At 54.0% G+C, this 13,729-nt stretch overlaps 1 protein-coding gene across 1 annotated transcript; it reads left to right on the forward strand.

Moving 5' to 3' along the window:
- Positions 1–1,611: 1,611 nt before the first annotated feature.
- LOC144490386 (histone-lysine N-methyltransferase SETD1A-like) lies at positions 1,612–13,243 on the forward strand (the record flags this gene model as incomplete). Its single annotated transcript, XM_078208135.1, has 5 exons — positions 1,612–1,649; positions 2,156–2,427; positions 4,981–5,127; positions 6,279–6,377; positions 12,973–13,243. Coding segments are annotated over exons 3-5 (508 nt in total), but the record flags the coding sequence as incomplete, so codon positions are not given.
- Between the last annotated feature and the right edge of the window lie 486 nt (positions 13,244–13,729).

Here is a 13,729-nt window from a genome sequence, read left to right on the forward strand (position 1 = left end):
TGAGTGTGAGAATAGAGAGAGAGAGACTGGAGCGACAGAGGGAGAGTGAGTGAGAATAGGGAGAGAGAGAGCGAGACTGGAGCGACAGAGAGAGTGAGTGTGAGAATAGAGAGAGAGAGAGAGAAACTGGAGCGACAGAGAGAGAGTGAGTGTGAGAATAGAGAGAGAGAGACTGGAGTGACAGAGAGTGAGTGCGAGAATAGAGAGAGAGAGAGAGAGACTGGAGCGACAGAGAGAGAGAGTGAGTGTGAGAATAGAGAGAGAGCGCCTGGAGCGACGGAGAGAGAGAGAGAGTGAGTGTGAGAATAGAGAGAGAGACTGGAGCGACAGAGAGAGAGTGAGTGTGAGAATAGAGAGAGACAGAGACTGGAACGACAGAGAGAGAGAGAGTGAGTGTGAGAATAGAGAGAGAGAGACTGGAGTGACAGAGAGAGAGTGAGTGTGAGAATAGAGAGAGAGAGAGAGAGAGAGACTGGAGCGACAGAGAGAGAGAGAGTGAGTGTGAGAATAGAGAGAGAGACTGGAACGACAGAGAGAGAGAGTGAGTGTGAGAATAGGGAGAGAGAGAGACTGGAGCGACAGAGAGAGTGAGTGTTAGAATAGAGAGAGAGAGAGACTGGAGCGACAGAGAGAGAGAGAGTGAGTGTGAGAATAGAGAGAGAGAGACTGGAGCGACAGAGAGAGAGAGTGAGTGTGAGAATAGAGAGAGAGAGAGACTGGAGCGACAGAGAGAGAGAGTGAGTGTGAGAATAGAGAGAGAGACTGGAGCGACAGAGAGAGAGAGTGAGTGTGAGAATAGAGAGAGAGAGAGAGAGAGACTGGAGCGACAGAGAGAGAGTGAGTGTGAGAATAGAGAGAGACTGAGCAACAGAGAGAGAGTGAGTGTGAGAATAGAGAGAGAGAGAGTGGAACGACAGAGAGAGTGAATGTGAGAATAGAGAGAGAGACTGGAGCGACAGAGAGAGAGTGAGTGAGAGAATAGAGAGAGAGAGAGAGACTGGAGCGACAGAGAGAGAGAGTGAGTGTGAGAATAGAGAGAGAGACTGGAACGACAGAGAGAGAGAGTGAGTGTGAGAATAGAGAGAGAGAGACTGGAGCGACAGAGAGTGAGTGTTAGAATAGAGAGAGAGAGAGACTGGAGCGACAGAGAGAGAGAGAGAGTGAGTGTGAGAATAGAGAGAGAGACTGGAGCGACAGAGAGAGAGTGAGTGTGAGAATAGAGAGAGAGAGACTGGAGCGACAGAGAGAGAGAGAGAGAGTGAGTGTGAGAATAGAGAGAGAGACTGGAGCGACAGAGAGAGAGTGAGTGTGAGAATAGAGAGAGAGAGACTGGAGCGACAGAGAGAGAGTGAGTGTGAGAATAGAGAGAGAGAGACTGGAGCGACAGAGAGAGAGTGTGAGAATAGAGAGAGAGAGAGACTGGAGCGACAGAGAGAGAGTGAGTGTGAGAATAGAGAGAGAGAGAGAGAGAGACTGGAGCGACAGAGAGAGAGTGAGAATAGAGAGAGAGAGAGAGACTGGAGCGACAGAGAGAGAGTGAGTGTGAGAATAGAGAGAGTGAGACTGGAGCGAGAGAGAGAGTGTGAGAATAGAGAGAGAGAGTGTGAGAATAGAGACAGAGTGAGAGAGTCTGGGGACGGAGAGATTGAGTGAGTGAGAGACTGGGGACGGAGAGAGAGAGAGCGAGAGACTGGGGACGGAGAGAGAGAGGGAGCGAGAGACTGGGGACGGATGCAGGGAGGGAGTGAGGGAGGGACTGGGGACGGAGAGAGCGAGAGAGGGGGAACGAGAGGCTGGGGACGGAGAGAGAGGGAGCAAGAGACTGGGGATAGGGAGAGAGAGTAAGTGACTGGGGGCGGAGAGGGAGGGAAGGAGCGACTGGGGAGGGAGGGAGAGACGGGATGGAGCGAGACGGAGCTTGAGACTGGGGACGGACAGAGGGAGGGAGAGACGGGGTGGAGAGAGAGGGAGTGTGACACTGGGACGGATGGAAGGAGGGAGCGAGAGACTGGGGACGGAGAGAGAGAGGGAGCGAGAGACTGGTGATGGAGAGAGAGGGAGCTAGAGACTGGAGACGGAGGGAGACACTGACTGGTTTGGGCCTACCTACCTCGCCCTCTCGCTCACTGCCCTCTCCTCTCTCTCTCCTGTGTAGGTTGGCCATCAGATCCGTGGCACTTGATGCCCCTCCCGCGTTGAGTAGCCTCCCAGCCTCCCTTGGGCCTGGTACGTGGGGCGGGCCCGTCAGCCGGAGACACGTGCGGGCTGCGTTCCCCCCACCACCTCCCAGGGCGAGAGGCCATCGCGCGGATGGGCCCGTGAAGTCACCCGACCCAATGTCGGTCCCGGACCCCCAGTGGCTGACGTGCGCCGGTTCCCACCTGGGCCCCCTGAGCAGCACCAGCAACCCAGCCCTGACAGCAAGGCGTAAGTGTCCTCCCCTCGCGCTGCGGGCTTGGCCAATGACGGCGGGCGGAGGGGGGGGGGGGGGGGGGGCGATGGAATCGGGAGGGGGTTTGGAAAACAGCCAAAGAGCCTGAAGGAGCAAGCAGGGCCGCTGCCTCCTTGGCCTACTCAACAGTAGGCCCAAATTGAAGCCTTGGGCCTAGCCACCTGTGTGGGTCTGTCCTGCACCGGTGTGGAATTGGCCAATTTGATACTAGGCCCAAAATGAAGCCTTAGGCCTCTTCCTGGCCATGTGTGTGTGTCTCTGTCCTGCATCAGTGTGGAATTGGCCAATTTGATACTAGGCCCAAAATGAAGCCTTGGGCTTGACATGTCCTGGTGTGTTTGTCTGCGAGAGAGGTTCTCAGTTCCACACCAGTGTGAGAATGGCCAACCTGAAAACGGGCCCAAGTTGAAGCCTGAGGCCTTTCCTGGCCTAGTGTGTTTGTGTGAAAGAGAGGTTCTCCGTTCCACACAGGTGTGGCGATTGGCCAAACTTGACAGTAGGCCCAAAATGAAGCCTTGTGCCTTTCCTGGCTTTGTGTTGTGTGTGTTTGAGAGAGAGAGATAGGCTCTCAGTCCTGCATCGGTGTGGAATTGGCCAACTTGGTACTAGGCCCAAAATGGAGCCTCGGGCCCTTCCTGGCCTAGTGTGTGAGAGGGACTCTCAGTTTGGACACCGGTGAGCGAATGGCCAACTTGACAATAGGCCCAAACTGATTTGATTTATTATTGTCACGTGTATCGGGATACGGTGAAAAGTATTGTTTCTTGCGCGCTATACAGGCAAAGCATACCGTTCATAGAGAAGGAAAGGAGAGGGTGCAGAATGTGGTGTTACAGTCACAGCTCGGGGTGTAGAGAAAGATCAACTTAATATAAGGTCGGTCCATTCAAAAGTCTGACGGCTATAAAATAATGAGGGGCACAGATCAGCTAGATAGTCAATATCTTTTCCCAAAGGTAGGGGAGTCTAAAACTAGAGGGCATAGGTTTAAGGTGAGAGGGGAGAGATACAAAAGGGTCCAGAGGGGCAATTCTTTCACACACAGGGTGGTGAGTGTCTGGAACGAGCTGCCAGAGGCAGTAGTAGAGGCGGGTACTATTTTGTCTTTTAAAAAGCGTTTAGATAGTTACATGGGTGCGATGGGTAGAGAGGGATATGGACCAAACGGGGGCAATTGGGACTAGCTTAGGGGTTTAAAAAAAAGGGCGGCATGAACAAGTTGGGCCGAAGGGCCTGTTTCCATGCTGTAAACTTCTACGATTCTATAAGAAGTTTAGAAATTGAGTTGAGAAATCGGGAGATAATGATGCAGCTATATAGGACCCTGGTCAGACCCCACCTGGAGTACTGTGCCCAGTTCTGGTCGCCTCATTACAGGAAGGATGTGGAAGCCATAGAAAGGGTGCAGAGGAGATTTACAAGGATGTTGCCTGGATTAGGTGGCGTGCCTTATGAGGATAGGTTGAGAGAGCTCGGTCTTTTCTCCTTGGAGAGGCGAAGGATGAGAGGTGACCTGATAGAGGTGTACAAGATGTTGAGGGGCATTGATAGAGTGGATTCTCAGAGGCTTTTACCCAGGGCTGAAATGGTTGCCACAAGAGGTCACAGGTTCAGGGTGCTGGGGGGTAGGTACAGAGGAGATGTTAGGGGGAAGTTTTTCACTCAGAGGGTGGTGGGTGCGTGGAATCGGCTGCCGGTAGTGGTGGTGGAGGCGGATTCGATAGGGTCTTTTAAGAGACTTTTGGACAACTTCATGCAAGTTAGTAAGATAGAGGGTTATAGGTAAGCCTAGTAGGTAGGGACATGTTCGGCGCAACTTGTGGGCCGAAGGGCCTGTTTGTGCTGTAGCTTTTCTGTGTTCTAAGTTGTTCTTGAGTCGGTCGGTACGTGACCTCAGACTTTTGTATCTTTTTCCCGACGGAAGAAGGTGGAAGAGAGAATGTCCGGGGGTGCGTCGGGGGGGGGTCCTTGATTATGCCGGCTGCTTTTCCCCGAGGCAGCGGGAAGTGTAGACAGAGTCAGTGGATGGGGAGGTTGGTTTGCGTGATGGGACTGGGCTACATTCACGGCCCTTTGTAGTTCCTTGCGGTCTTGGGCAGAGCAGGAGCCCCAGACCGAGCTGTGATACACCCGGAAAGGATGCTTTCTATGGGGCATCTGTAAAAGTTGGTGAGAGTCGGAGCGGACATGCCGAAATTCCTTCGCCTCCTGAGAAAGTAGAGGCGTTGATGGGGCTTTCTTAACCATAGTGTCGGCGTGGGGGGGACCAGGACAGGTTGTTGGTGATCTGGACACCTTGAAGCTCTCTCGACCATTTCTACGTTGATGTAGTGAATCTTTGGGCCTTGTCTCTGGAGCTGTTGAGGGAGTCTTGGCGAGTCGCTGCGGTGCGTCCTGTATCCGTCGCGATGTAACCTGGCTGCTCTCGTGAGGGAGTGTGGCTAGCGGGGGGTAGGGGGGGGGGAACGTTGGTGAAGTTCTATGGTCTTCCTTTCACTTGCTCTCCCTCCCTCCCTCCCTCTCCGCAGCTTGAAGCGATGGACCAGGAGAGCGCTGGAGAATCTGTGAAAGGTCAGAACAACCAGTGGAAGAATTATAAACTCGTGGCTGATCCAACGATCCGAAGGGTCCCTCAGAAGGTGTATCGCTACGATGGCGTCCACTTCAGTATTCCGGTAGGTGGCTGCGGCCGTGTCCTCTCAGTCGGGAATCCCGAAAGTGCAGGAGAGGCCATTCGGCCCATTCAGTCTGCCCTGACCGAGAGTATCTTACCCAAGCCCTCTCCCACACCCTTAACCCCAATCCACCCAACCGACACATCTTTGGACACTAAGGGACAATTTAACATGGCCAATCCACCAAACCTGCACATCTTTGGACACTAAGGGACAATTTAGCACGGCCAATCCACCTAACCTACACATCTTTGGACACTAAGGGACAATTTAGCACGGCCAATCCACCTAACCTGCACATCTTTGGACACTAAGGGACAATTTAGCACGGCCAATCCACCTAACCTGCACATCTTTGGACACTAAGGGACAATTTAGCACGGCCAATCCACCTAACCTGCACATCTTTGGACACTAAGGGACAATTTAGCATGGCCAATCCACCAAACCTGCACATCTTTGGACACTAAGGGACAATTTAGCATGGCCAATCCACCAAACCTGCACATCTTTGGACACTAAGGGACAATTTAGCATGGCCAATCCACCTAACCTGCACATCTTTGGACACTAAGGGACAATTTAGCATGGCCAATCCACCAAACCTGCACATCTTTGGACACTAAGGGACAATTTAGCATAGCCAATCCACCTAACCTGCACATCTTTGGACACGAAGGGACAATTTAGCATGGCCAATCCACCTAACCTGCACATCTTTGGAGGAAACCGGAGCACCCGGTGGAAACCCACACTAACATGGAGAGAGAACGTGTAGACTCCACACAAATAGTGACCCAAGTTCGAAATCGAATCCGGAACCCTGGCGCTGTGAGGCAGCTGTGATAACCCACTGTGCCACCCTTAAGTGGCGGGGGGAAAAGGGTGGGGGTGGGGAAAGAGAAGGTGGAAGGGTACTTTTGGTTGAGGGGGTATGTGGAGTGGGGTTGGGGGAGTCTCCTGGAGAGGGCTGCCTGAGGGTGTATGTGTGTGTGCGCGACCACAAGGGGCGATGTTGGTCGCCGTGTGCAGGAGACAGAGGGAGAGCGGGCAACCCCGAACGTGCCGGTGAGGAAGTCCGTCGGTTGCCGCCATCTCGAGTGGTTCAGGGAGCATCCTGTCGGATAACTGATCTTTTGTTCCCGTTTCAGGATGCCGGTTTTCCGACAGTGGGAGAGGTGCGGGACCCCCGACAGAGACGGATATGGACCAAGCACCGGGACATCTCCCTCCCTGTTCCCAAGTTCAAGGTAAATTATCCGGCTCCTCCGCATTTCTGGAATTTTGTCACTCCACCTGCGTACCGAGAAACGATTGGCGCACTATATACAGTACATCCAATTATCTCCGACTGAGATACCTGTACACTGACTGGTGTCTCTCAGTCCCCCCTCTCTCTCTCTCTCAGGGAGATATCTGTACACTGACTGGTGTCTCTCAGTCCTCTCTCTCTCAGGGAGATATCTGCACACTGACTGGTGTCTCTCAGTCCCCTCTCTCTCTCTCTCAGGGAGATATCTGTACACTGACTGGTGTCTCTCAGTCCCCTCTCTCAGGGAGATATCTGTACACTGACTGGTGTCTCTCAGTCCCCCCTCTCTCTCTCTCAGGGAGATATCTGTACACTGACTGGTGTCTCTCAGTCCCCTCTCTCTCTCTCAGGGAGATATCTGTACACTGACTGGTGTCTCTCAGTCCCCTCTCTCAGGGAGATATCTGTACACTGACTGGTGTCTCTCAGTCCCCCCTCTCTCTCTCTCAGGGAGATATCTGTACACTGACTGGTGTCTCTCAGTCCCCTCTCTCTCTCTCAGGGAGATATCTGTACACTGACTGGTGTCTCTCAGTCCCCTCTCTCTCTCTCAGGGAGATATCTGTACACTGACTGGTGTCTCTCAGTCCCCTCTCTCTCAGGGAGATATCTGTACACTGACTGGTGTCTCTCAGTCCCCTCTCTCTCAGGGAGATATCTGTACACTGACTGGTGTCTCTCAGTCCCCTCTCTCTCTCTCAGGGAGATATCTGTACACTGACTGGTGTCTCTCAGTCCCCTCTCTCTCTCAGGGAGATACCTGTACACTGACTGGTGTCTCTCAGTCCCCTCCCTCTCTCTCTCTCTCAGGGAGATATCTGTACACTGACTGGTGTCTCTCAGTCCCCTCTCTCTCTCTCTCTCTCTCTCAGGGAGATATCTGTACACTGACTGGTGTCTCTCAGTCCCCTCTCTCTCTCTCAGGGAGATATCTGTGCACTGACTGGTGTCTCTCAGTCCCCTCTCTCTCTCTCTCTCAGGGAGATATCTGTGCACTGACTGGTGTCTCTCAGTCCTCTCTCTCTCTCTCTCTCAGGGAGATATCTGTGCACTGACTGGTGTCTCTCAGTCCTCTCTCTCTCTCTCAGGGAGATATCTGTACACTGACTGGTGTCTCTCAGTCCTCTCTCTCTCTCAGGGAGATATCTGTACACTGACTGGTGTCTCTCAGTCCCCTCTCTCTCTCTCAGGGAGATATCTGTACACTGACTGGTGTCTCTCAGTCCCCTCTCTCTCTCAGGGAGATATCTGTACACTGACTGGTGCCTCTCAGTCCCTCTCTATCTCAGGGAGATATCTGTACACTGACTGGTGTCTCTCAGTCCCCTCTCTCTCAGGGAGATATCTGTACACTGACTGGTGTCTCTCAGTCCCCTCTCTCTCTCTCAGGGAGATATCTGTACACTGACTGGTGTCTCTCAGTCCCTCTCTATCTCAGGGAGATATCTGTACACTGACTGGTGTCTCTCAGTCCCCTCTCTCTCAGGGAGATATCTGTACACTGACTGGTGTCTCTCAGTCCCCTCTCTCTCTCTCAGGGAGATATCTGTGCACTGACTGGTGTCTCTCAGTCCCATCTCTCTCTCTCTCTCTCTCAGGGAGATATCTGTGCACTGACTGGTGTCTCTCAGTCCTCTCTCTCTCTCTCAGGGAGATATCTGTACACTGACTGGTGTCTCTCAGTCCCCTCTCTCGCTCTCTCTCAGGGAGATATCTGTACACTGACTGGTGTCTCTCAGTCCCCTCTCTCTCTCTCTCTCTCAGGGAGATATCTGTACACTGACTGGTGTCTCTCAGTCCCCCCTCTCTCAGGGAGATATCTGTACACTGACTGGTGTCTCTCAGTCCCCTCTCTCTCTCTCAGGGAGATATCTGTACACTGACTGGTGTCTCTCAGTCCTCTCTCTCTCAGGGAGATATCTGTACACTGACTGGTGTCTCTCAGTCCCCTCTCTCTCTCTCTCAGGGAGATATCTGTACACTGACTGGTGTCTCTCAGTCCCCTCTCTCTCTCTCTCAGGGAGATATCTGTACACTGACTGGTGTCTCTCAGTCCCCTCTCTCTCTCTCAGGGAGATATCTGTACACTGACTGGTGTCTCTCAGTCCCCCCTCTCTCAGGGAGATATCTGTTCACTGACTGGTGTCTCTCAGTCCTCTCTCTCTCTCTCTCAGGGAGATATCTGTACACTGACTGGTGTCTCTCAGTCCCCTCTCTCTCTCTCTCAGGGAGATATCTGTGCACTGACTGGTGTCTCTCAGTCCCCTCTCTCTCACTCTCTCAGGGAGATATCTGTACACTGACTGGTGTCTCTCAGTCCCCTCTCTCTCAGGGAGATATCTGTACACTGACTGGTGTCTCTCAGTCCCCTCTCTCTCTCTCAGGGAGATATCAGTACACTGACTGGTGTCTCTCAGTCCCCTCTCCCTCTCTCAGGGAGATATCTGTACACTGACTGGTGTCTCTCAGTCCCCTCTCTCTCAGGGAGATATCTGTACACTGACTGGTGTCTCTCAGTCCCCTCTCTCTCAGGGAGATATCTGTACACTGACTGGTGTCTCTCAGTCCCCTCTCTCTCTCTCAGGGAGATATCTGTACACTGACTGGTGTCTCTCAGTCCCCTCTCTCTCTCAGGGAGATATCTGTACACTGACTGGTGTCTCTCAGTCCCCTCCCTCTCTCTCTCTCTCAGGGAGATATCTGTACACTGACTGGTGTCTCTCAGTCCCCTCTCTCTCTCTCAGGGAGATATCTGTACACTGACTGGTGTCTCTCAGTCCCCTCTCTCTCTCTCTCTCAGGGAGATATCTGTGCACTGACTGGTGTCTCTCAGTCCCCTCTCTCTCTCTCTCAGGGAGATATCTGTGCACTGACTGGTGTCTCTCAGTCCTCTCTCTCTCTCTCTCTCTCAGGGAGATATCTGTGCACTGACTGGTGTCTCTCAGTCCTCTCTCTCTCTCTCAGGGAGATATCTGTACACTGACTGGTGTCTCTCAGTCCCCTCTCTCTCTCTCAGGGAGATATCTGTACACTGACTGGTGTCTCTCAGTCCCCTCTCTCTCTCAGGGAGATATCTGTACACTGACTGGTGCCTCTCAGTCCCTCTCTATCTCAGGGAGATATCTGTACACTGACTGGTGTCTCTCAGTCCCCTCTCTCTCTCTCTCTCTCAGGGAGATATCTGTACACTGACTGGTGTCTCTCAGTCCCTCTCTATCTCAGGGAGATATCTGTACACTGACTGGTGTCTCTCAGTCCCCTCTCTCTCAGGGAGATATCTGTACACTGACTGGTGTCTCTCAGTCCCCTCTCTCTCTCTCAGGGAGATATCTGTACACTGACGGGTGTCTCTCAGTCCCCTCTCTCTCTCTCTCTCTCTCTCTCAGGGAGATATCTGTGCACTGACTGGTGTCTCTCAGTCCCATCTCTCTCTCTCTCTCTCTCTCTCAGGGAGATATCTGTGCACTGACTGGTGTCTCTCAGTCCTCTCTCTCTCTCTCAGGGAGATATCTGTACACTGACTGGTGTCTCTCAGTCCCCTCTCTCTCAGGGAGATATCTGTACACTGACTGGTGTCTCTCAGTCCCCTCTCTCTCTCTCTCTCAGGGAGATATCTGTACACTGACTGGTGTCTCTCAGTCCCCTCTCTCTCTCTCTCTCTCTCTCAGGGAGATATCTGTACACTGACTGGTGTCTCTCAGTCCCCTCTCTCTCTCTCTCTCAGGGAGATATCTGTACACTGACTGGTGTCTCTCAGTCCCCCCTCTCTCAGGGAGATATCTGTACACTGACTGGTGTGTCTCAGTCCCCTCTCTCTCTCTCAGGGAGATATCTGTACACTGACTGGTGTCTCTCAGTCCCCTCTCTCTCTCTCTCAGGGAGATATCTGTACACTGACTGGTGTCTCTCAGTCCCCTCTCTCTCTCTCAGGGAGATATCTGTACACTGACTGGTGTCTCTCAGTCCCCTCTCTCTCAGGGAGATATCTGTACACTGACTGGTGTCTCTCAGTCCCCTCTCTCTCTCTCAGGGAGATATCTGTACACTGACTGGTGTCTCTCAGTCCCCTCTCTCTCTCTCTCTCAGGGAGATATCTGTACACTGACTGGTGTCTCTCAGTCCCCTCTCTCTCTCTCTCAGGGAGATATCTGTGCACTGACTGGTGTCTCTCAGTCCCCTCTCTCTCTCTCTCTCTCAGGGAGATATCTGTGCACTGACTGGTGTCTCTCAGTCCTCTCTCTCTCTCTCTCTCTCTCTCAGGGAGATATCTGTGCACTGACTGGTGTCTCTCAGTCCTCTCTCTCTCTCTCAGGGAGATATCTGTACACTGACTGGTGTCTCTCAGTCCCCTCTCTCTCTCTCAGGGAGATATCTGTACACTGACTGGTGTCTCTCAGTCCCCTCTCTCTCAGGGAGATATCTGTACACTGACTGGTGTCTCTCAGTCCCCTCTCTCTCTCGGGGAGATATCTGTACACTGACTGGTGTCTCTCAGTCCCCTCTCTCTCTCTCTCAGGGAGATATCTGTACACTGACTGGTGCCTCTCAGTCCCTCTCTATCTCAGGGAGATATCTGTACGCTGACTGGTGTCTCTCAGTCCCCTCTCTCTCAGGGAGATATCTGTACACTGACTGGTGTCTCTCAGTCCCCTCTCTCTCTCTCTCTCAGGGAGATATCTGTACACTGACTGGTGTCTCTCAGTCCCTCTCTATCTCAGGGAGATATCTGTACACTGACTGGTGTCTCTCAGTCCCCTCTCTCTCAGGGAGATATCTGTACACTGACTGGTGTCTCTCAGTACCCTCTCTCTCTCTCTCTCAGGGAGATATCTGTACACTGACGGGTGTCTCTCAGTCCCCTCTCTCTCTCTCAGGGAGATATCTGTGCACTGACTGGTGTCTCTCAGTCCCATCTCTCTCTCTCTCAGGGAGATATCTGTGCACTGACTGGTGTCTCTCAGTCCTCTCTCTCTCTTTCTCTCTCTCTCAGGGAGATATCTGTGCACTGACTGGTGTCTCTCAGTCCTCTCTCTCTCTCTCAGGGAGATATCTGTACACTGACTGGTGTCTCTCAGTCCCCTCTCTCTCTCTCAGGGAGATATCTGTACACTGACTGGTGTCTCTTAGTCCCCTCTCTCTCTCTCAGGGAGATATCTGTACACTGACTGGTGTCTCTCAGTCCCCTCTCTCTCTCTCAGGGAGATATCTGTACACTGACTGGTGCCTCTCAGTCCCTCTCTATCTCAGGGAGATATCTGTACACTGACTGGTGTCTCTCAGTCCCCTCTCTCTCAGGGAGATATCTGTACACTGACTGGTGTCTCTCAGTCCCCTCTCTCTCTCTCTCTCAGGGAGATATCTGTACACTGACTGGTGTCTCTCAGTCCCTCTCTATCTCAGGGAGATATCTGTACACTGACTGGTGTCTCTCAGTCCCCTCTCTCTCAGGGAGATATCTGTACACTGACTGGTGTCTCTCAGTCCCCCCTCTCTCTCTCAGGGAGATATCTGTACACTGACTGACTGGTGTCTCTCAGTCCCCTTTCTCTCTCTCTCAGGGAGATATCTGTACACTGACTGGTGTCTCTCAGTCCTCTCTCTCTCTCTCAGGGAGATATCTGTACACTGACTGGTGTCTCTCAGTCCCCTCTCTCTCTCTCAGGGAGATATCTGTACACTGACTGGTGTCTCTCAGTCCCCTCTCTCTCTCTCAGGGAGATATCTGTACACTGACTGGTGTCTCTCAGTCCTCTCTCTCTCTCAGGGAGATATCTGTACACTGACTGGTGTCTCTCAGTCCCCTCTCTCTCTCTCAGGGTGATATCTGTACACTGACTGGTGTCTCTCAGTCCCCTCTCTCTCTCTCAGGGAGATATCTGTACACTGACTTGTGTCTCTCAGTCCTCTCTCTCTCTCTCTCAGGGAGATATCTGTACACTGACTGCTGTCTCTCAGTCCCCTCTCTCTCTCAGGGTGATATCTGTACACTGACGTGTGTGTGTGGGGGGGGGAGTGGTAGGGGTGTGTCCACCCCACCCACCATGGGGCGGTTTCTGTCTCCCCCGAACTAACCCCCGCGATCTGTTATGCCCCCTCTCTCCGCCCCGGGGAGTGGAACCCCCGCGATCTGTAACCCCCACCCTCTCCGCCCCGGGGAGTGGAACCCCCGCGATCTGTAACCCCCCCCCCCTCTCCGCCCCGGGGACTGGAACCCCCGCGATCTGTAACCCCCCCTCTCTCCGCCCCGGGGAGTGGAACCCCTGCGATCTGTAACCCCCCCCCTCTCTCCGCCCCGGGGAGTGGAACCCCCGCGATCTGTAACCCCCCCCCTCTCTCCGCCCCGGGGAGTGGAACCCCCGCGATCTGTAACCCCCCCCTCTCTCTGCCCCGGGGAGTGGAACCCCCGCGATCTGTAACCCCCCGCTCTCTCTGCCCCGGGGACTGGAACCCCCGCGATCTGTAACGCGCCCCTCTCTCCGCCCCGGGGACTGGAACCCCCGCGATCTGTAACCCCCCGCTCTCTCTGCCCGCAGTTTGACGAGTTCTACGTGGGTTCGGTGCCCCTGAAGGAGGTTACGTTTGCCCGACTGAATGACAATGTGAAGGAGCCTTTTCTGGCAGAAATGTGCAAGAAGTTTGGAGATGTGGAAGAAATTGAGATTCTCTACAACCCCAAGAACAAGAAGCACCTCGGATTGGCCAAGGTTCTCTTCACCAGCACCCGGGGGGCCAAGGAGACGGTGAAGAACCTGCACAACACCTCGGTGATGGGCAACATCATCCACGCCCAGCTGGACATCAAAGGTACCGCACGCCGGGGCAGCGGGGAGGGGGGGCGGGGCCTGGTCTCGGTGGGGGAGAGGGAGGGGAGCGTCTGGTTGTGAGTGGGGAGCGATGGGGGTGGGCGTCTGGTCTGAGTGGGGGAGACGGGGGTGGGCGTCTGGTCTGAGTGGGGGAGAGGGAGAGGGGGAGGAGGCGTCTGGTCTGAGTGGGGAAATGGGGGGGAGTGGCGTCTGGTCTGAGTGGGGGAGAGGGAGGGGGGGCGTTCGGTCTGAGTGAGGGGGTGGGGGGGCTGTCTGGTCTGAGTGAGGGGGGGGGGTGTCTGGTCTGAGTGAGGGGGGGGGTGTCTGGTGTGAGTGGGGGAGAGGGAGAGGCGTCTGGTCTGAGTGAGGGGGGGGGCGTCTGGTGTGAGTGGGGGAGAGGGAGGGGGAGCGTCTGGTCTGAGTGAGGGAGGGGGGGGGCGTCCGGTCTGAGTGGGGAAGGGGGGAGGGGCGCGTCTGGTCTGAGTGG

Source organism: Mustelus asterias, unplaced genomic scaffold (assembly GCF_964213995.1).
Source record: "Mustelus asterias unplaced genomic scaffold, sMusAst1.hap1.1 HAP1_SCAFFOLD_3223, whole genome shotgun sequence".
Taxonomy (NCBI): Eukaryota; Metazoa; Chordata; class Chondrichthyes; order Carcharhiniformes; family Triakidae; genus Mustelus; species Mustelus asterias.